This window comes from Sus scrofa, chromosome 9 (genome assembly GCF_054392235.1).
Source record: "Sus scrofa isolate SSC_HxYL_T2T_F1_AM1 chromosome 9, Sscrofa_HxYL_maternal_Yorkshire_Landrace_v2.0, whole genome shotgun sequence".
NCBI classification, from domain to species: Eukaryota; Metazoa; Chordata; class Mammalia; order Artiodactyla; family Suidae; genus Sus; species Sus scrofa.
This window is the reverse complement of record NC_139391.1, coordinates 17,573,826-17,596,637: the sequence shown is the minus strand read 5'-3', so window position 1 is coordinate 17,596,637 and position 22,812 is coordinate 17,573,826. Positions and strand designations below refer to the sequence as shown.

The following is a 22,812-nucleotide window of genomic DNA, read 5'->3' as shown; positions in this document are numbered from 1 at the left end:
AAACGTACTCCTGCTCAGGGTTTGCCCCATTGCTCACACCCTGGGAAGAACCTTTACAACAAAACTGAGTATTTTTGCTGGCATTCCTGAATCTGTCAACCCCCTGTGATTTCATCCTATGCCGGAAGCCCTGACAGTTGTGTTTTTTCATTTTCATGCAAGTGCCTGACATTAAGCTTTTGATTGCCCAGGCACCCACTTCAAAGGCTGCTATCTTCAGTAAACACACCGCCAGCGACTCAACTAGAGAAAGAGCCAGGCTGCCCACCTCCAAAGCTTCCTTCGTTTTAGGCTTCTCTGGCTGACTCTGATAACTGACTCTTTGCCTGTTTTTCCCGTTTCTTGCTGTAATTTCTGCTCTTGTTTTAAATTCAGCAATACCGGGTGAACCTACCCCACCCCCCACCCTAAACGCCAATAAAAGCAGAACCCCAGATTCTCCCCTTCTCTCTCCCTGTCCCCTCCTCCCCTGCCTCTCTCCAAACACACACACACACACACACACACACACACACACACACACACACACACACACAGCCCCACTGTGTAGCCCCATGCGTGCGCTGTGCCTTCTGGGATCTGTGCGTAATAAAACTTGTCCTTTCAAAGTTTCCCGTGATTATTGCTCAGGGATGTTTTGCAATCATAGTAACAACCACAAGGGCCAGTCCAAAATTGGCTCTGGAAAGAGCAACAGCTGTGAGCCCAGGTGAGTGCCCGAGGCATTTCTAGCCGACAGCATTACCATCCCTAGGCTGAGATCCACACAAAACCCCTCCCCATCCAATCCCACTGACTATCTGATTGGCCTACCTATATCCCGTTAAGGTGACAATTAGCCCAGCCTAGCTGGCCAGGTGAATAAAGAGGGGCAGATAAGACGGACAGGAGATGGAGCTTGGTATTCCAGAACCGGTATGCCTAATAGGTTGCAAGAATTTCAGGAAGCAAGAAACAACTCAAACAAGTGGTCCAAACTCAGGACAATCTACATGCTCATCAGGGAAATCTGCAGAGATGGAAAGCTTCCATTTTCTTTGCAATACACTGAGCATCCGAGGCACCAAAGATTTACTTCAAAGGAAAATGGTGCAACAAGTCCTTTTCTGTGATTACAACGGGAGCATTAACACACATTCCTCAGAACCACATGCAGGGTTTTATTTCCTTGGAGGCGGTAGTTTCCAGGCCCGGAGACCTGAATCAAAAGCATGTTATAAGGGTAAGTTAAACTCAACTTTTCATTTTTTTTAAACTCGATTTTTTAAAGAGTAAATGTGGAGTCTAAACCTATGAGATAAATTGCCTGTTTCTGCCACCACCTTCTTTCTTCCCTCCAGATTTGCATGATTACTTCAATGTTATGACAGGACACAAACACCCAGAAATTCGAATCAGAATGTCTATTTCTCATGCCTGCCAGGGTTGCTGAATCTCTTTTATGATATGTCTCAGTATCACCCTGTATTATCAGCAAATCCTACTGAGAGAAATTTGAGAGTCCAGTATCAAACTCATCCAGCCAGTTTGTTTTCTCTGTACCCTAGGTTTGAAGGTTGAAATGGAAGGAGCATTTTCACGATGGTGAGAAGTGCTTAGCCCTTATATTAGTGTTCCTTTGAATTGCTCCAAGGTTTTCAAAAAATAAATCATGCCATTTGGTTATTGGCAATCATTCGTCCACTCAGCACCCTAATGCAGAATATCCTCTGTGCACTGTCTGCTATTGCCTTCAACCCAGGAGATATTTTAAGAAGATTTAGAGGCAGAGGTGGCTGAAAGAGGAAATTAATGTAATATGCCTATCATTGGTATTTACTAAAATACGTTCTCAGTGATTTGATGTTAGACATGACCTTGATATTGAAACCCATCTCCAAAGCCCTTGTTAGTTTATCACTTTACATCCTTGAAGTTTTGGCCAGAGCCTCAGACAAAGGACAATATTGTCGGATAGGTGGCTTAGTGCTTCTTCCGAGTGAGGGACGGAGGCAAGTGATGAACGGCAGCTGCAGAAGGAAATGAGACAGGAGGAAGAAGCAGTCGGGGTCTGCCCTCACTGATGCCCTGCATTTCACCCAATGAACGCAAGCAAGGAAGTTCACAACAAGAGAATTCCAGTGCCATCCCCAAGCACTAGTTTACCAGAGCTCATCCCCTTATCACGCTGTGGTCTAATGACTACAGAAAGGTCTGTTATACTGGGACTGGAAATTTCCGTTTTGTTTTGTTATTGTGTTCTGTTGACTTAAAGAAAAACGTAAAACATAAATGTTTGTGAGTTTAAGTTTTATTCAGGGTCATGCAGAGGACTGTACTTGGGGAGACAGCCACTCATCCCTAAGGAATTCCTCGGCAGAGGGAGAGGAGACGCCACTTTATATGTGAATTTTTTTGGCTAGGAAATTCATGCAGTCAAGCATACATCTCTGGTAAAAGATTACTGCTAATCACAAAGAAGAGATATGCCAGGTTAATGATTTTAGTACTTTTCTGTGGATGGGAAGATGCGAGAATCTGGGGTCACTGAACTTCTTCCTGGGATATGCATCTAACTATCTAGGGGCTTATTTATCCAAAGCACACAGGGCCTCATCCTGTTTTTGTTCCTGAATTCCTTCCAGAGTGTAATGGTCGTGGGTGACCTTAGTGGGTTGAGACTTAACCCTTGGAGAACTGGGTGGTGAGCAACACTCTTTTTTCTTCTTTGGTCATAGTTCCATTGGAAAAAGAGTAACACAGAGGAGTGGCAAGATCTGGGCTCTGGTGCCCGCTGACCTGGGGAGCCTGCAGAGGGCTACGCATAGACTCCATGTCCTCCTTCCCCCTGTTAACTCCTCAGGGGTCCCTCTGAAGCACCAGCAAGTCAGCCAGCCCTGAACAGCCATGAATGTCAAACAAAGACTTTCTCCTTCAAATGTGTTTTGGAACCAGAGGCATTAGCATCCCCTAGAGCTTGTTGTTGGAAATGCAGACTGTCAGGCCCCATCCCAGACCGACTCAATCAGAATATGCCTTTTGACAACATTACCCAGTGATTCCATTCATGTTAAAATTTGTAATGCACGGGTTTACCAAACCGAGTCAACTGTGAAGAAAAGGGCCTTGAAAAAAAAAGTAGTTTCTTATAATCAATTACTAACTACAATGGTGAAAATAAAAAACCAGTTTTTTAAAGGCGAAGAGAGAGTTCTCTTGGAATAAGCATATAGCTTGGTGGCATCATTTTTAAATGTAGGAACCCAGCCAGTCTCTTATTATTCCACGGTGCAGGGAAGGGTTGCAAACCTCATATAGAGGAAGTACTGATTCATGGCCTTGATTGATGTTTAAATCCAGGACTGATTATGTCCATTTCTCCAACTGAAAAGGCGACCCCTAGTCACGAGCCTCTAAAGATGGTTAAGTGACAACCCAAAGTCAGGGGTAAGAGCACCGATTTGGGACTGACTTCAGCAGATCTGGGTTCAAATCCTGACTCCATCCTTTTCTAGCCAAGTGACATGTGACAAGGGACTTCACATATCCAAGGACAGATTTTCTCACTGCAACCTGGTGATAATAACAGCACCTGTTCGGCCAGGCTGTTGTGAAAAATGCATGGAAATTGCCTGGTGTACTGTAAGCATTCAGCAAGTCTTGGCTGTTACTATGTTTGCTCACTGGTCTTCACACCTTATGAAGGAAACAAGGCTATTTACTTCCCCATCTTAGTGATGAATAAATCAGGGGTGCAGGAAGCAGAGACCCCTCCCTCCCCCTGAAGATCACAGGGCTGGTGGCAGATCTGGGTCTCAGGCTCCAGTTTCAGCCTCTCTCATTCAGTGTCCTTTGCTCCTGATCAGACAGGCTCCATGAATGTTAATTAAGGATCTGCTCTAGAGTAGTGATTACCAGGAAAGGGCCAGAAGGCCAGCCTGATGGACAAGCAGACAGCCATCTGCTTTCTACCTGGGTCCCTGCCCTGTGCCCCAAGTTATGACTGAGTCACTTTGTCAAAAGGCAAAGATGTTATCAGGAAAGGGCCTCTCAGCAAGCCTGAATCCAAGAATTAACATCTCAAATGATGTGACCAGAGCAGAGGCCCAAGAGCAAGAAAAGGAAGGCTTTTAAAAAAAAACGATGGACTGGGAGTTCCTGTCGTGGCGCAGTGGTTAAACGAATCCGACTAGGAACCATGAGGTTTCGGGTTCAATCCCTGGCCTTGCTCAGTGGGTTAAGGATCCGGCGTTGCCATGAGCTGTGGTGTAGGTTGCAGACCCGGCTCGGATCCCGCGTTGCTGTGGCTCTGGCGAAGGCCAGTGGCTACAGCTGCGATTAGACCCCTAGCCTGGGAACCTCCATATGTCATGGAAGCGGCCCTAGAAATGGCAAACAATAAATAAATAAAAGGAGATGGACTGGAGGAGACCCTGTCGTGGCTCAGCGGTAATGAACCCAACTAGTATCCATGAAGACTCAGGTTTGACCTGTGGCCTAACTCAGTGTGTCGGGGATCCGGCGTTGCCCTGAGCTGTGGTGTAGGTCGTTGACTCAGCTTGGATCTGGTGGGCTGTGGCTGTGGTGTAGGCCAGCGGCTGTAGCTCCAGTTTGACCCCTAGCCTAGGAATTTCCACATGCCACGGAGGCCAGCCTAAAAAGCCAAAAAAAAAAAAGAAAGAAAAGAAAAAATGGGGCAGATGGACTATAGAGCGGTGGATGCAGCCCTGGGTGGCAAGGGGGAAGGAGCGCCTCAGGTGTATTATCTCACTTCACCGTTGCCACAACTTTGTGACATGGGCATTGTCACCCCCATGCAATGAATAAACAGGCTTGGCGAATAAAAGGAACATCCCCAGCTATCACATGAGAGAGACAAAAAAATCACTCCAGTTTATCAGCAATTTTTTTCACCCTGCCACATGTTTCAAAGCCAGTCATTTTTAAACCATTTTACAGCAGTTTTAGATTTACAGGGAAATTACAAAAATCATACAGAGAATTCCCATTTACCCTCCAGCCAATTTCCTCTATGAAGTGCTTGTCACAGTTAATGAACGGATGTTGATACATTATTAACTAGAGTTTGTACTTGAGTCAGAGGGCCTTAGTTTTTACCATTTCCTCCTCCTGGATTCCATCCTTCGTCCTTTTGGCTGTGACAGTTTCTCAGACTCACCTTGCTTTTGATGCCCGTGACATTTTTGAGGAGTACCGATAAGGTATTTTATACAATGTCCCTCATTTGGGATTTGTCTGATGTTTTCTCACAATTAGACTCGGATGAGGAGTTTTTGGCACTGAACACAGTCCACCCTTAATTAGAAGGAGTTTTGCTTCGAGTCCTTGGAGCCCTGCAAAGTAGCACACAGGTGATCTGTCTACTCTCCTCCACTAATTTATTCCGTAACTTGTTTCCATCAGCAGCGGCTTGTGGCTATTCCACACTTGGAGTTATAATCCAGTAACACTTTGTTTTGTGGCTCAGGTTGTTTCCGTTTGGGCCATCGGGAACTCTTTCATTTGGTTCCTGTGTTCCTTTGACATACCTACAACACTGCGAATTTTTTTTTAAGCATTATCTTACTTCCTAGGTGCACAAGGGGCTCGGCCTCATGTTTTTGCACATTTCCTGCTGGAATCCGAGAAGGAACCCTTTCTCCAAGGGGCCCTGGTTCCTGTCACTGGAGAATGGTCTCAGAAGCTGAGGTCCGGCTTGGAGGTGTCCACCGCGCCTGGAGAGGACCCGAGGGCCGCAGGAGGCGTGAAACAGAAAGGGAGCCACCTGAGCCCTCGCTGTTGCCGGTGGTTTTGATTTCCTTTGATTTCCCGGCCTCATCTCGCGGTCCTGGGCGGAAAGGCGACCCGCAGTTAAAAGGCGAGAGGCGCCGCAGCGCCCGCAGCAAGAGGAAGCGTCCGGGAACCTCTGCAGCAGCGCGTGAGTTGGGCAGCGCTCCTCGCCCGCTACCCTCCCAGCCGCTGGCGGGTCCCAGAGGTGAGGAAGCCAAAGCCCAGGGCAGGCTTTGTGTCTGAGGCGGTCGGTGTTGGGGTGGGGGTGGCCTATGGCACGTCCTCTCCTCCACGGACGGCGGGGGTCGTCCTGGGTCGCCCGTGGCCTTGGGGAGTGTTACTGAACCAAGTGCACAGGCTGGGCGCACAGGGAGGCCACACCGAAAGGTGGTAGTTTGAAGCAGAGAAAGGTTTATTGCAGGACCCAGCAAGGAAAACCAGTGGCTTACGCTCAAAACCCTCAAAGGCCCCCATCGTTTGGGGAGGAAAGATTTTATAGGCAAAATTGGGGGTGAGGGCTGCAGGGGGTGTGCTTTCTTCGGATGGTTGTTGGTGAGGGAACAGGGCAGAGCGCTAGGCATCCTGTGTTCAGCCTGAAGTTACCTGCTCCCTGGGTGGAGGTCCGTCTTTCCTGTAGAAGAACTCAAAGATACTCTGCATATTCCTTGAGGGGGAACCAGGACCCTACCCCAAGGCTGCCCTGTTGCTTCTTGACTGCTCCTCCCTTGTTTCTGCATCCCCTCCCTTCCCTGATTAGCAACTGTTTGAACCTGCCCTTTGGACCTCAGGGAAGGTCATGGAGGCTGAATGAAGCCCATTGCCTCCAAATAAGAACTGGGGAGGAATTCCCATTGTAGCGCAGTGGGAACAAATCCAACCGGTATACGTGAGGACGCGGGTTCGATTCCCGGCTTCACTTAGTGGGCCAGGGGTCTGGCATTGCCGTGAGCTATGGTGTAGGTCACAGATGTGGCTGGGATTCTGTATTGCTGTGTCTGTGCTGTAAGCTGACAGCTACAGCTCAGATTCCACCACTCGCCTGGGAACTTCCATATGCCATGAGTGTGGCCCTAAAAAGCAAAAAAAAGAGAGAAAGAAAGAAATGGGAGAAACAATGGATTTGTATCAGGGAGGGCCCACAGGGTCCTGCTAGGTTTCAGAAACAGAAGAAAGGGGTCTGTGTGGTGGGGGCCTGGACCTGCAGGGATGGATGCCAGTCATCCTGAAGCCCGGAGGCAGCTAGAGGCTGCTTGTGGACTCCAGGCTTAGGCCCTCTCCCCTCAACCTTTATCTGGGACCTGGGTCACCCCTATCCATAGAGAGAGAGACCAACTGGGAGGTGCAGCTGTGCAGTGGACCCCGACTCCACAATTGAGACTCTAATGTGAGAACCGATTGCTACTGACTGCATGCCTGCTCGACAACTCCGTCTGCTGCTGCTTGATAGCATGAGCGAGGGGACCCAGCCAGGTGACATTGTGCCCAGTGGCAGATTCTCGCTTCCTGTCCAGCCGCCTCCCACAGGAAGCAATTCTGAATATGCTGGGGAGGGGAGGTGTGTGTTCTGGACTCTTGTTTTTATAGACCCCTGCCATGGCTGTGTTGCCGAAACCTGGCCTCTGTGTGCTGAGGCCAAATTGAATCTGGGACACAGAATTTTGGGTGAAAGAAAAAAATAGCTTTTATTGCTCTGCCAGGCAAAGGGAGACACAAGGAGCTCATGCCTTCAAAAACTGTGTCGCTCTGGGGAGGATTTGGTGAGGAGTTTTATAGCAAATGGGCTCAAGGGCAGGGTTGCTGATAAGGACCAGGTGGAGAGGCGCCCTGTGGGGTGGGTAGATGCGATATTCCTTTAATCTGGCCTCAAAGGATCTCCTGATGCGTTTCTGTGGTTCTCAGGTTATCACGTTGTGACTTTCTCTAATTATGCTTCCTCAAGTACTTAACATCTTCCATTTTTGGAGGGGTTTAGTTCTGCAGAAAACCTCAAAGTTAATGTTACATGTATCCCAGTCCAGGAGCCCCACAGGGTCCTGCTCAGTTTCAGTGGTGGGCAGGGGTGGAGGTATTTAATCTGAGGTCTGTTTTGTGTGTGCATATTTTGCACTTAGGTTTATAAATATACATATATTGAGAATGAAATTCAAAACATGTATACTTATATATACATAAATATTTAATGCACTCATAGCTACTGAGGTATTTCTCAGGCTGACAGAGCACAGACCTAAATGCGTATATATTAATTTGTATGCCATACATACCTAAAATATTTCTGTATGTAATTATCCATTTCTGTATTAAGCTAAACACACTGATGTCTCCACTCTAATCCATTACCACCGCATGGATCATTCTAGCCTTCTCCCCTTGCTTGACTATAACCACCCACCTCAACCGTGAGAAACCCAATGCCAGTCATTCTTCCTAACTTTATTTATTTTTTTGTCTTTTTGCTATTTCTTTGGGCCGCTCCCACGGCATATGGAGGTTCCCAGGCTAGGGGTCGAATCAGAGCTGTAGCCCCCAGCCTACGCCAGAGCCACAACAATGCAGGATCCGAGCCGCGTCTGCAACCTACACCACAGCTCATGGCAACGCCGGATCGTTAACCCACTGAGCAAGGGCAGGGACCGAACCCGCAACCTCATGGTTCCCAGTCGGATTCGTTAACCACTGCGCCACGACGGGAACTCCCATTCTTCCTAACTTTATTTCATTCGAGCTGATCCAGGGTGGGATACTCTGCTTGGAGAAATCCTAAAGAAGCTTCGCATCATTCACATTTTGGCCTTTAATTGTCTCATGATTACCTCGGGCTCCTGCTACTTCTTTCCAAACTTGATGAGAAACACCTTTATTATAATTCTTGCAGGATTTCCAAAGCATGGAAAAATAGTGCGGAATTGATTAAAAGGGAAATGCAAGCAACCACATAGGAGAGATTTAATTTTCAGTCAAAAATGTGAGGGTTCAAATTGCCTCTGTCTTTACTTATCTATTACCATTTTTTTTAACGCAATGAATTGTATTACATTTATAGTTGTACATCAATCATCACAACAAATTTTATAGTACTTCCATCCCAAAGACCCAGCCCATCCCCCCTACCCCCAACCTGTCTCCTTTGGAAACTGCCAGTTTTCAATTCCGCTTCTGTTCTGCAAAGAAATTCATTGTATCCTTTCTATTTTCATTTTTTGTCTTTTTACGGCCCCACCCACAGCATAAGGAGTTTCCCAGGCTAGGGGTCGAATTGGAGCTGGAGCTGCCAGCCTGCGCCACAGCAACTCAGGATCAGAGCCATATCTGCGACTACACCACAGATCCTTAACCCACTAGCAAGGCCAGGGATCAAACCTGTCTCTTCACTGATAATAGATTCATTTCTGTTGAGCCATGATGGAAACTCCACGTGTCCTTTTTTTAGATTCCACATTTGAGTGATAGCATATGACATTGGTGTCTTACTGTGTAACTAACTTCACTTAGCATGGTAATTTCTAGGTCCATCCATGTTGCTGCAAATGCCATTCTTTCTTTCCTTTTGATGGCAGAGTAATATTCCATTGTGTCTGTGTACCAGTTCTTCTTTATCCATTCCTCTGTCGATGGACATTTAGGTTGCTTCCATGTCTTGGCTATCGCATATAGTGCTGCAATGAACATTGGAGTACAGGTTATCTTTTCAAGTCGTGGTTGTCTCTGGACAGATGGCAGGAGTGGGACTGCTGGATCAAATGGTAATTCTAGTTTCAGTTTTCTGAGGAATCTCCATACGGTTTTCCACAGTGGTTGTACCAAATTACATTCCCACCAACAGTGTAACAGGGTTCCCTTTTCTCCACACCCTCTCCAGCATTTATTGTTTGTAGACTTTTTGATGATGGCCATTCTGGCCAGTGTAAGGTGGTCCCTCAGAGTAGTTCTGATTTGCATTTCTCTAATTAGTCATGCTGAACATCTTTTCATGTGTTTTTTGGCCATCTGTATGTCTTCTTTGGAGAACTGTCTGTTTAGATCTTCTGCCCAATTTGTGATGGGATTGGTTAATTTTTTGTTTTTTTGATTTTTTTGTTTTTGTTTTTTTGTGGGATTTTTTTTGGGGGGGGGTATTGAGCTACAGGAGATGTTTATAAACTTTGGAGATTAATCCCTTGTCAGTTGCTTCATTTGCAAGTATTTTCTCCCATTCTGTGTGTTGTCTTTTCATTTTGTTTGGGGTTTGCTTTGCTGTGCAGAGACTTTTAAGTTTAATTAGGTCCCATCTGTTTATTTCGGTTTTTATTATCATTACTCTAGGAGGTGGATCTGAGAAGATAGCGCTGTGCTTTATGTCAGAGAGTGTTCAGCCTATGTTCCCCTCTAAGAGTTTTTATAGTATCTGGTCTTATGGTTAGGTATTTAACCCATTTTGAAGTTTATTTTTGTGTGTATGGTGCTAGGAAGTGTTCTCATTTCATTCTTTTACATGTGGCTGTCCAGTTTTCCCAGAACCACTTACTGAAGGGACTGTCTTTTCTCCATTGTGTGGTCTTGCCTCCTTTGTCATAGATTAGTTTACTGTAGGTGTGTGGGTTTAATTCTGGGCTGTCTACCCCATTCTACCGATCTGTATTTCTGTCTTTGTGCCAGTACATATACTTTTGATGACTGTAGCTTTGTAGTATAGTCTGCAGTCAGGGAGCCTGATTCCTCCAGCTCCATTTTTCTTTCTCAGGATGGCTTTGGCTATTCTGGTTCTTTTGCACTTCCAAACAAACTTTTAAAATATTTTTTTCTAGTTCTGTGAAAAATGTCCTGGGTAATTTGATAGGGATTGCATTGAATTGTAGATTGTCTTGGATTATATAGTCATTGCGATAATAGTGATTCTTCCAATCCAAGAGCATGGTATGTCTTTCCATCTGTTTATGTCATCTTTGATTTCTTTCATCAGCATCTTGCAGTTTTCAGAGTACATGTCTTTTGTCTCTTGAGGTAAGTTTATTCCTAAGTATTGTATTCTTTTTGATGCAATGGTAAATGGAATTGTTTCCTTTATTCCTCTTTCTGATCTTTGATTGTTAATATATAGAAATGCAATTGATTTCTGTGTATTAATTTTGTATCCTGCGACTTTGCCAAATTCATCAATGAGCTCTAACAGTTTTCTGGTAGCATCTTTAGGGTATTCTATGTATAGTATCCTGTCATCTACAAACAGTGATAGTTTTACTTCTTCCTTTCCAATTTAGATTTATTTTATTTCTTTTTCTTCTCTGATTGCCATGGCTAGGACTTGTAAAACTATTTTGAATTGTAGTGGTGAGAGTGGACATCCTTGTCTTGTTCCTGATCTCAGCAGGAATTATTTCAGCTTTTCACCATTGAAAATGATGTTAGCTGTGGGTTTGTCATAAATGGCCTTTATTATGTTAAGGTAGGTTCCCTCCATGCCCACTTTCTGGAGCGTCTCTATCAGAAATGGGTGTTGGATTTTATCAAAACCTTTTTCGGACTCTATTGAGAGGATCATAGGTTTTTATTCTTCAGTTCGTTAATGTGGTGTATCATACTGATTGATTTGCAGATATTGAAGAATCCTTGCATCCCTGGGATAAATCATGATGTACAGTCCTTTTAATGTGTTTTTGGATTGGGTTTGCTAGTATTTTGTTGAGGATTTTTGCATCTATTTTTATCAGTGATATTAACCTGTAATTTTCTTTTTTTGTGGTATCTTTGTCTGGTTTCGGTATTAGGGTGATGATGGCCTCATAGAATGAGTTTGGGAGGGTTCCTTCTTCTGAACTTTTTTGGAATAGTTTCAGAAGGATAGGTGTTAGCTCTTCTCTAAATGTTTGATAGAATTCACCTGTGAAGCCATCTGGTCCTGGACTTTTGTTTCTTGGAAGTTTTTTAATCACAGTTTCAATTTTGGTACTTGTGATTGGTCTGTTCATCTTGGTTTAGTCATGGAAGATTGTACTTTCTAGAATTTACCCATTTCTTCTAGGTTTTCTGTTTTATTGGCATATAGTTAGTTGCTTGTAGTAGTCTCTTATGATCCTTTGTATTTCTGTGATGTCTGTTGTAACATTTTTTTCATTTCTAATTTTAGTGATTTGAGTCCTCTCTCTTTTTTCTCCTAAGTATGGCTAAGGGTCTATCAATTTTGAACCTCTCAAAGAACCAGCTCTTAGTTTCATTGATCTTTTCTATGGTTTTCTTTGTTTCTGTTTCATTGATTTCTGCTCTGATCTTTATGATTTATTTCCTTCTACTAACATTTGGTCTTGTTTGTTCTTCTCTCTCTAGCTTCCTTAGATGTAAAGTTATGTTGTTTATTTGAGCTTTTTCTTTTTTCCTGAGGTAGGCTTGTATTGCTATAAACTTCCCTCTGAGAACTGCTTTTTCTGCATCCCATAGGTTTTGGGTTGTTGTGTCTTTGTTCTTTGCTTCTAGGTATTTTTTAATTTCCTCTTTGGCTTCAGTGATCCATGGGCTGTTTAGCAGCATGTTGTTTAGTGTCCACATATTTGTGTTTTTTGCATTTTTTTGGTCATTAATTTTCAGTCGTATAGTGTTGTGGTTGGAAAAGATGCTTGAGATGATTTCAATTTTCTTAAAGTTACTGAGGCTTGATTTGTGGCCCAGAATGTGATCTATCCTAGAGGATGTTCCCTGTGCACTTGAGAAGGATGTGTATTCTGCTGCTTTTGGGTGGAATGTCCTATAAATATCTATTGAGTCCATGTGGTCTAATGCTTCATTTAGGGCCTGGGTTTCTCTGTTGATTTTCTGTCTAGATGATCTGTCCATTGCTGTAAGTGGGGTGTTAAAGTTCCCCACTATTATTGTGTTATTGTCAATTTCTCCTTTTAAGGTTGTTGCCTTAAATATGTAAGCAGTTGCCTTATATATTGAGGCAATCCTGTTTTGAGTGCATATGTATTTACTATTGTTATATCTTCTTGGATGGATCCTTTGATCATTATGTAATGTCCTTCTGTGTCTCTTATAATATTCTTTATTTTAAGATCTATTTTGTCTGATGAGTTTTGCTACTCCAGCTTTCTTGAGATTCCCATTTGCATGGAATATTTTTTCCCATCCCCTCACTTTCAGTTTGTATGCCTTAAAACTGAAGTGGGTCTGTTGAAGACAGCATATATATGGATGTTGTTTTTGTATCCATTCAGCCAGTCTATGTCTTTTGGTTGGGGTATTTAGTCCATTTACATTTAAGGTAATTACTGATATGTATGTTCTTATTGCCATTTTATTAACTGTTTTGGCTTTGTTGTTTCTTTTTTCTTCCCTTCTCTTGTGGTTTGATGGCTGTCTTTATTGTTGTGTTTGGATTGCTTTTTCTTATTTGTGTGGGTAGCTATTGTAGATTTTTTGTTTGCAGTTACCCTGAAGCTTTGATATAGGGATATATATATATATACACAAGATTATTTTAAGTTCTTGGTCTCTTAATTACAAGTGCAGATCCAGTGTCTTGCATTTGTACCTTCCTCTTCTCATGATTTCTGATTTTGGTAACATATTTGTGTGTGGATGATTTCCTACCTTTACTAATCTTTACTGTATGTATGCCAGTACTGATGAGCCTTGTCATTGGTAGTATTTTTGTTTCTAGTTGTGGGCTTTTCTTTTCCACCTAGAGAAGTTCCTTTAGTATTTTTCATGAAGCTGGTTTAATGGTGCTGAATTCTCTTAGTTTTTGCTTTCTATAAAGCTTTTGATTTCTCCTTCAAGTCTGAATGAGAGCCTTGCTGGGTAGAGTAATCTTGGTTGGAATTTTTTTTCCTTTCATTACTTTATATCATGCCACTCTCTCCTGACCTGCAGAGTTTTTACTAAAAAAAATCTGCTGGTAACCTTGTTGGGGTTCCCTTGTGTGTTACTTGTTTATTTTCCTTAGCTGCTTTCAATATTTTCTCTTTGTTTTTAATTTTGTTCAGTTTGATTAATATGTGTCTTGGGGTGTTCCTCCCTGGGCTTATTTTAAATGCTACTTGTTGTGCTTCCTGTATTTGAGTGAGTGATTCCTTTCCCATGTTAGGGAAGTTTTTGGCTGTTATCTCTTCAAACATTTTTCTGTCCCTTTCTCTCTCTCTTCTCCTTTTGGCACCCCATAATACAGATGTTAGTGCGTTTAACATTGTCCAGAGTTCTTTTAGACTGTCTTCATTTCTTGTCAATCTTTTCTCTTTTTTTCTGTTCCACATTAGTGATTTCCACTTGTCTGTCCTCCACCTTGCTTATTCATTCTTCTGCCTCCTGTGTTCTGTTGTTGGTTGCTTCTAATGGATTTTTCATTTCAGTTGCTGTATTTTGAATCTCTACTTGCTTAATCCTTAACTCTTGTATTTGCTCGGTGTTCCTTATAATCTATCAGTCTTTGCCTCCAGTTTATTTACAATGTCTCAAATCATCTTCATAGTCATAAGTCTAAAGTCTTTTTCATGGAGGCTGATAATCTCCAGATCACTTCACTGGATTTTTCTGGGGTTTTTTCCTTGATTCCTTGTTTGAGTCATAATTCTCTGCCTTTTCATTTTGTTTAGATTTTTGGTATGGTCTCCTCTTTGCAGACAGTGGAGTTGTAGCCTCTCTCGCTTCTGATGTCTGCCCCCCTTGTGGCAGGTGGGGAGGGCTTGCTGTAGAATTCCTGATGGGAGGGACAGGTGCCTTCCCACTGGTAGATGGAGCTGATTCTTATTATCCCTCTGGTGGGGCTTTGTCTCTGGGTGAGATTAGAGGTGGTGGCTGTGTACCTGGGGGGTTTTACGCAGCCTGTTTGATGATGGGTAGGGCTCTGATCCCACCTGGATTATTGTTTGGCCTGGGGCTTCTCAATGCTGATGGGCAGGAACAGATTTTTCCAAAATGGCCACCTCTAGAGGAACACATGCTGATGATTATTCCAGAGACCTTTGCCTCCAGTGTCCTTCCCCAACAACAACCCACAGTCACCCCCTGTTTTCCCAGGAGATCTTCCACAAACTGCCATTAGGTCTGACCCAGATTGCTACAGAGTCTCTGCTTTGCCCTGGGACCTATTATACATGAAAGCCTGTGTGCATCTTTCAAGAGTGGGGTCTCCATTTCCCCAAGTCCTGTAGAGCTCTTGTGCTCAATCCCCACTGCCCTTCAATTCCAGATGCTCCAGGTGCTCTTTCTCCCAGTGCCAGATCCCCAGGCATGGGGACATGATGTGGGGGCTCAGAACTCTCACTCCTGTAGGTGAGTGTCTGTAATACATTTACCTTCCAGTCTGCGGGCTGCCCACCCAGCAGGTATGGGGTTGCTTATATAGCATAATCCCCCCCCTCCTATCCTCTTGATGTGGTCTCTTTGTTTTCTGGAGCAGGATATCTTTTTTGATAGTTGGCAGTTTGGTTGAAGGTTTTTCAGCAGTTAGTTGTAATTTTGTTGCTTTTATGAGAGAAGGTGAGCTCCAGGTCTTCTGCTTCACCATCTTAATCCCATCTTCACCATTTTTAATTTATTAATTCGAAGCCCTCAACTTGCCTCATATCCTAATCATGTTTAATTAAGCTCAATCAAATGTAGTGATTTAGACAGTGATCTAGAATTGTCAGATCTCTTGCCCCTGCTTCCCACATCCTCCACAGATGACATTTGTGTTTCAGGGTGTTTTACATCACTTCATGAAATCAGGAGGAAGGTTTTGCTTCTGCTCACCAGGTCTATCCTGAGTCTCCTGCTCCCATTCTCTGCCAGTGTGATGGTCCTATCTGTTTCTGTTTTTACTCTGGATCAAATCCCTTTTGGGTAATTCTTGGAAAGGCCTTAGCAAAAAGGAAAGGTTAAATTATCCACAGGCAAGTTGTGAATTGTATGTAACGCTACTTGTATCACCTAGGGTTCTTTAATCAAAGATCGAAAGGAAATATCTGAAAAATATTGACGTAGATTTACATGCACATTACCTGATCTTCTCCATAGTCAGCCAAGTTACTCACCTTTCGTGGCTGCAGGTGGGGAATAGGGTAGGCAGAGGGGAAGTTGGACTCTTCCCAAAGGAATTCAGAGAACGGTAACCATCAGCGCTGACATTTTAAAGTGAGGCAATAGGTTTGAAAGTCTGAATTTCTTTGTTCCCATTTTACATATCAACTTGACATAGAATTCTTCCTTGGGGTAAATGAGATAGCCGTAACACTAGATGCAAAAAATAAAGAATATAAAATAGAAGTAAAAGAAAAGCCCACACTTTATAAACCAAGGCTGTTGAAGACAGGGTAGGCTGAAGGCAGAGAGAAGAAAGAAGGCTTTTGAAGACAGGATAGGCTGAAGGCAGAGAGAAGAAACAGAGGTGAAGAGGTAGACAGTCAAACTGTGCTCCTTTCCTCTCCCTGGGCTGAAACCCTGACAAGTTGAAGAGAACAATTAGGGCATAGCGGTCCTGGCCCACTCCCTATTTGGGACCCTAGGAGGAGATCACCTGGTGGGCCAGATACCATGACCAGAAGAACTTGGGGGGAGTTCCTGTTGTGGCTCAACAGGTTATAAACCCAGCTAGTATCCATGAAGGTGTAGGTTCAATCTCTGGCCTTACTCAGTGGGTTAAGGAGTTGGCATTGCTGTGAGCTATAGTGTAGGTCACAGATGTGGCCCAGATTCCGAGTTGCTGTGGCTCTGGCATAGGCTGGCAATGACAGCTCTGATTCAACCCCTAGCCTGGGAACTTCCATATGCTGCAGGTGTCGCCCTAAAAAGCAAAAAATAAATTTAAATAAATAATTAGGTATTGGCCACGTGAAAGAAGTTCTCTGGTACAGCCAGAAAGAGACAGCCAGAGCTCAGCTCTCCCAAGCTGCCCTCTCTTACCTCAGGATGTGTTGGAACCCAGAACCATCCATTGTACCCTGCAATGGGAAAGCAGGAGGTAGCTGAGATCTACTGCAGTGAGGGGCGACTCAGCAGAGAAGGATGGACCCTACCCGACACCCTATCTCACCACAACCAAAAGCCCGACTTAAAGGGAATTATCAAAAGGATTGCAAGGGACTAATTCATCAAGACTGTCCTAAAATAAAATTCTATTTCATGTGGTCCCTCTGATTCCTAAATTCTGACCAACTTAGTCAAGAAGGGAAGCGTTGTAGAACACTCTTGGGCAGCTCATAGAGTTGAAGGAGGAGCTACAGCAGGAGCCGGGGGTCTGGTGGGGAGAGGACTGGAGCTGGGGGGAATGGAAAAGCTTCAGCCTCTCAGGGAAGGAAGGATACGGTTACTAGGAACAGAGAAAGGATGCTAAACTGGCAACACAACAGATGTTCACAGGTTTCCTCTTAGTAAACAGGGAGGCTTGGTCCTCATTCATTCATTCATTCAACAAATACTTATTGAGCTGAGTGGAGAAAAGAAAGACTACAAAAGTTGAATCAGTCCCTGAGCCCTTGGCCTCAAGAACTTATGATCCAGTGGGAAGGAAAAGCTGAATCACCTATCTGAAGGATAGAGAAGCATCATGGGAGGGAGACAAACTGCTTTTCTCAGAATGAAAGGAAAGATGGGTTAATTCTCACTGGAGGCATCACAGCTGGCATTTGAGCTGTGCCTTGAAAGTATATTAATGAGAAAGAAAGGAAGAAGAATATCAGAAATAGGGGAGAACATAAAGAAAAGTATAGAGGTGGGAAAAATAGTGCACCAAAAGAGGGGAAAATATAAAGAAAGGTATAGAGGTGGGAAAAATAGTGCACCATTAGGGAAGTGCCAATAGCCAGGCATTGCTACCAGGCTGAATGCTTAATAAAACATTGAGGATAGGAAGATGGAAAGAAAAGGCAGAAAGAGAATGTCTTTTTTTCAGTTGAAGTATAGTTGATTTACAATGTTATATTAATTTATGCTATACAGTACAGCAAAGTGATTCAGTTATACATATGTATGTATACTTTTTCATATTCTTTTCCATTGCGGTTTATCACAGGCTACTGAACATAGTTCCCTGTGCTACATGGCAGAACCTTGTTGTTTATTCATCCTACATATAATAGTTTGCACCTGCTAATCCCAAACTCCCAATTCTTCCCTCATCCACCCTCCCTTCCCCTTGGCAACCACAAGTGTATTCCCTGTGTTAATGAGTCTGTTTCTCTTTTGTAGATAAGTTATTTGTGTCATAGTTTAGATTCCACATATAATTGATATTCTATGGTATTTGTCTTAGAGAATGTCCTAAATGTGAAGCAAATGAGTGCAGCTTTATTCTGTGGGTAACAAGGAGCTAGGCAGTCTTCTAAAATCATATTTACATTTTGGAATGTTCACTCTGGCAGCAGCATGGGGAATCAATTTAGAAAGGAAGAGACAGGAGTCCTGAGAGAGAAAAATGGAGCTGGAGGAATCAGGCTCCCTGACTGCAGACTATACTACAAAGTATATGGTACTGGCACAAAGACAGAAATACAGATCGATGGAATGGAGTAGACAGCCCAGAATTAAACCCACACACCTACAGTAAACTAATCTATGACAAAGGAGGCAAGACCACACAATGGAGAAAAGACAGTCCCTTCAGTAAGTGGTTCTGGGAAAACTGGACAGCCACATGTAAAAGAATGAAATGAGAACACTTCCTAGCACCATACACACAAAAATAAACTTCAAAATGGGTTAAATACCTAACCATAAGACCAGATACTATAAAAACTCTTAGAGGGGAACATAGGCTGAACACTCTCTGACATAAACCACGGCGCTATCTTCTCAGATCCACCTCCTAGAGTAATGACAATAAAAACCGAAATAAACAGATGGGACCTAATTAAACTTAAAAGTCTCTGCACAGCAAAGCAAACCCCAAACAAAATGAAAAGACAACACACAGAATGGGAGAAAATACTTGCAAATGAAGCAACTGACAAGGGATTAATCTCCAAAGTTTATAAACATCTCCTGTAGCTCAATACCCCCCCCCAAAAAAAATCCCACAAAAAAACAAAAACAAAAAAATCAAAAAAACAAAAAATTAACCAATCCCATCACAAATTGGGCAGAAGATCTAAACAGACAGTTCTCCAAAGAAGACATACAGATGGCCAAAAAACACATGAAAAGATGTTCAGCATGACTAATTAGAGAAATGCAAATCAGAACTACTCTGAGGGACCACCTTACACTGGCCAGAATGGCCATCATCAAAAAGTCTACAAACAATAAATGCTGGAGAGGGTGTGGAGAAAAGGGAACCCTGTTACACTGTTGGTGGGAATGTAATTTGGTACAACCACTGTGGAAAACCGTATGGAGATTCCTCAGAAAACTGAAACTAGAATTACCATTTGATCCAGCAGTCCCACTCCTGCCATCTGTCCAGAGACAACCACGACTTGAAAAGATAACCTGTACTCCAATGTTCATTGCAGCACTATATGCGATAGCCAAGACATGGAAGCAACCTAAATGTCCATCGACAGAGGAATGGATAAAGAAGAACTGGTACACAGACACAATGGAATATTACTCTGCCATCAAAAGGAAAGAAAGAATGGCATTTGCAGCAACATGGATGGACCTAGAAATTACCATGCTAAGTGAAGTTAGTTACACAGTAAGACACCAATGTCATATGCTATCACTCAAATGTGGAATCTAAAAAAAGGACACGTGGAGTTCCTGTCATGGCACAGTTGTTAACGAATCTGACTAGGAACCATGAGGTATGGGTTTGATCCCTGGCCTTGCTCAGTGGCTTAAGGGTCCGGCATTGCGGTAGAGCTGTGGTGTAGGTTGCAGATGCGGCTCGGATCCCACTTTGCTGTGGCTCTGGCGCAGGCTGGCAGCTCCAGCTCCAATTCAACCCCTAGCCTGGGAACCTCCCCTAGAAAAGGTGAAAAGACAAAAAAAGAAAAGGACACAATGAACTTCTTTGTAGAACAGATACTGATTCACAGACTTTGAAAAACTTCTGTCTTCCAAAGGAGACAGGTTGGGGGTAGGGGGGATGGGCTGGGGCTTTGGGATGGAAATGGTATAAAATTTGGTTGTGATGATCGTTGTACTGTAAATGTAATAAAATTCATTGAGTAATTAAAAAAAAGAAGGAAGGAAGAGACAGGAAACTCTAGTCCCTGGAGAAAAGATGAAGGGTGAAAGGAATAATGGAATGCCAGAGTTGTTGGAGTTTTCCTCAGAAAAGAGCCTTGATAGAGTTCCTTTGCGGTGCAGTGGATTAGGGATCCAGCATTGTCACTGCTGTGGCTTGGGTTGCTGCTCTGCACAGGTTTGATCCCAGCCTGGAGAATTTTGCAGGCATAGCCAAAAAAAAAAAAAAAAAAAAAAATTGGTACATGTCCTAAATCTGCTGCAGAAGCCTATGAAAGGCCAATTCATCAATAGATATCCAGGCCCTCTCTACATATGCCTTTTCAAGGGCTACAGTCCTGTCATTATGCCCTAGGTTCTTCTTTACCCAGTCTGCCAATATACTCTGGTATCCCTCGGGTCTAAAAATATTTTTGCTTCCCTTGTCCACTGTCCAATCTTGCTATTCAACTGCCTAAACTAGGGAATTGGGGCTTCTGTTTTCAGGTTCTTCTCATGGTTGCAATATGGCCAGTGTAGTTCTCACCCTCTTATCAGCCATCTCAGCAGAAGAAGGGGGAAAGATAGGTGAGTCAGTCACTTTAAAAGAATGTTTATAGAATGCCTTCAGTTTCACTGGTTTCCCCAAATACTGAGGGAGGAAGTCCAGTTTGTTAACTAAACATATTGCTGCCCTAAGAAAAAGTTAATAAGGAGTAGGGATAGAGTGGGTATGAGGTAGACAAGCAGGAAACTCAGCTGTACTTCCTTTGATAGCCTTCTAAAACACCTTCGTTTTTCTTAACATGAGTTCACAAAAGAAATACCAAACAGACCACCTCCACTTTGGTACTTCCCATTCTTTCTTCCATCAGTCTGGGTTCCACCTGCATCATACCACATTGCTAAATCCAATGGACAGACCACACTTCCTCATACTCAACTTCTCAGAAGCATTCAAATATCTCTATGAAACACTATTCTTTCTCTCTTAGCTTCCTCAACTACTTTGTTCTCCCACCCCACCAGCCATTCATTCTCTCACTGACTCCTTCCTCCTTGTTCAGTCTTATTCGAGGCTTCCTTCAGCCTGTCTTCTCTCTCTCTCTGCTCCTAAGTGTTCTCATTCTGTCCCATGGCCTTAAATACTCTCTGTATACTGATGATTTCCCAAGTTCTTGCCTCCAGCCAAGACCTCATCTCTGATCTCGTCTCATATATTTAGTAACCTACCTAGCATCTCAAACTGGTTCTCTCAGAAACTCAGCATGCCCACCCTGAAAGTCTTAAGATCCTCTGACCCCTACCTCAAACCTACACCTTCCCCAACTTGCCCTTTTTCAGCGAATGGAATCTCTGCTCATCTGGTTTCCAGACCAAAACCCTGAAAAATCCATTTGACCCATTTGTCTCTCTCACTTTCCACATCCCATCCATCACCACGTCCTACCAGTTCAACTACAATATTTTGTCAGCTTATTTTTATTGCCAGAGCCACCAGCCCAGCACAAATGACCATCAGTTCTCTTCTGGAATACCACAATGCCTTCCTAGTTGTTTCCCTTTTCTCCGCTCTTGCTCCCCTTCCCTCTGGTCTACAGAGGGACCCAGAGGGATCTTTTACTATTTTGAATTTGGGTCGTGTTTTCTCCATTCACAGTTCCACAATGCCTCCCTATCGCAGTTAGAATAAAGTCGAAACTTCTTATCTATACTTTACATGATCCTTCCTTTGCCAGGCTCTCCAGCCTTCCCCTCGCTTTATGCTGCAGCCAAATTAGTCTTCTGTCAGTTCACATTACATTCAAACTCATTAAGTTTTATATCATATTAGAAATTTGCCATTTGCTGATTTTTCTGCCTGGAATGTTCCTCTCTCTGCTCCTCACATGACTGGCTCCTTCTCATCCATCGTATTTCAACCTAAATATCAATTCAGAGGAACATTCCTTTGTAACCCAGTCTGAGATAAGACACTGCTTCCTACTGTTAACTATCCCAGCATCCTGCTCATGTCTTATTATGACCTGAGTATACAATACTCGGCAAAAAATGTTAGTTGCAAATTTGTTATTCACTAGTTTACATGCATATGGTTTTTTTCCTTTCCAAACTTACATACTCAGTTCATAGTTACTACCTGCCACACATTAGGTACAATAACTAAATGTTTGTTGAGTGAGTGATACAAATAAATAGATAAGCAAACAATATCACATTTAATCTCTTCAAAAGCCCTATAACTTGGGTTTTATAGATGAGTAAACTGAAGATCCAAGAATTTAACGTAACTTCCTAAAGGATTTCCAAGGTATACGTAGAGAAGCAGGAATTCAAAGTCAGATCAGGCAGGTTCCAGAGCTTTCTCTCTTCCTCCACACCAGGTTACTTCCACATATACCACCTGTCCAAGGCATCAGTCACCCCAATGAGTCATTTCTTTGCTTTATAGTTAACCAGACAGCCAAGAAAATGCCAGTTGCTTACTATGAGACAAAGAATTGAAAAGTCATCCTTGATTTTATTATCTTCCCACACCTAATTGGAACTCATTAAAAAAAACCTGGTTCTAAAGGCAGGAAGAAATCATTTTAATGAGCAACAGGATTGATTTTTCTCAGCAACAGGAAGTCCAGAATCTCAATTTATGCTGAAGGAGGCTTTAATTAACAAGAACAGTGGCTTTTTCCCCAATGGATGGAGAAAATACTGAAGTCGGTCCAGGTCCTTTGTAACAGCCTGAAGACATCATTTATCTTTCAAAGACTGGGACTGTTTGTGGTAACCAGTTTAACCATAAATGCTTCCTGTTAGATTGGCTATGTTCTTATCCTCTTCTTTCCTATTGATGTATATAAGAAGGTCAGGAAGGGCAAAGTTAGGCTAGAAAGCAATCATTAAACAACTTCTTTCACTTCTTTTACACTTGTGACTTTATATCATTCTTGGCACTTCAATTAGCATTTTAACAACTCTAAGAAATCTTGC

At 43.1% G+C, this 22,812-nt stretch overlaps 1 protein-coding gene across 1 annotated transcript in view; it reads left to right on the top strand.

Moving 5' to 3' along the window:
• Positions 1–5,308: 5,308 nt before the first annotated feature.
• The window catches only part of LOC146399759 (uncharacterized), a 113,590-nt gene continuing 96,086 nt past the window's right edge, over positions 5,309–22,812 (top strand). The window contains exons 1-2 of the mRNA XM_084975507.1: positions 5,309–5,351; positions 5,574–5,974. Of these exons, the coding sequence (XP_084831633.1) occupies positions 5,671–5,974 (304 nt within the window). The 5' untranslated portion in view covers positions 5,309–5,351; positions 5,574–5,670. The remainder of the gene's footprint in view (positions 5,352–5,573; positions 5,975–22,812) is intronic.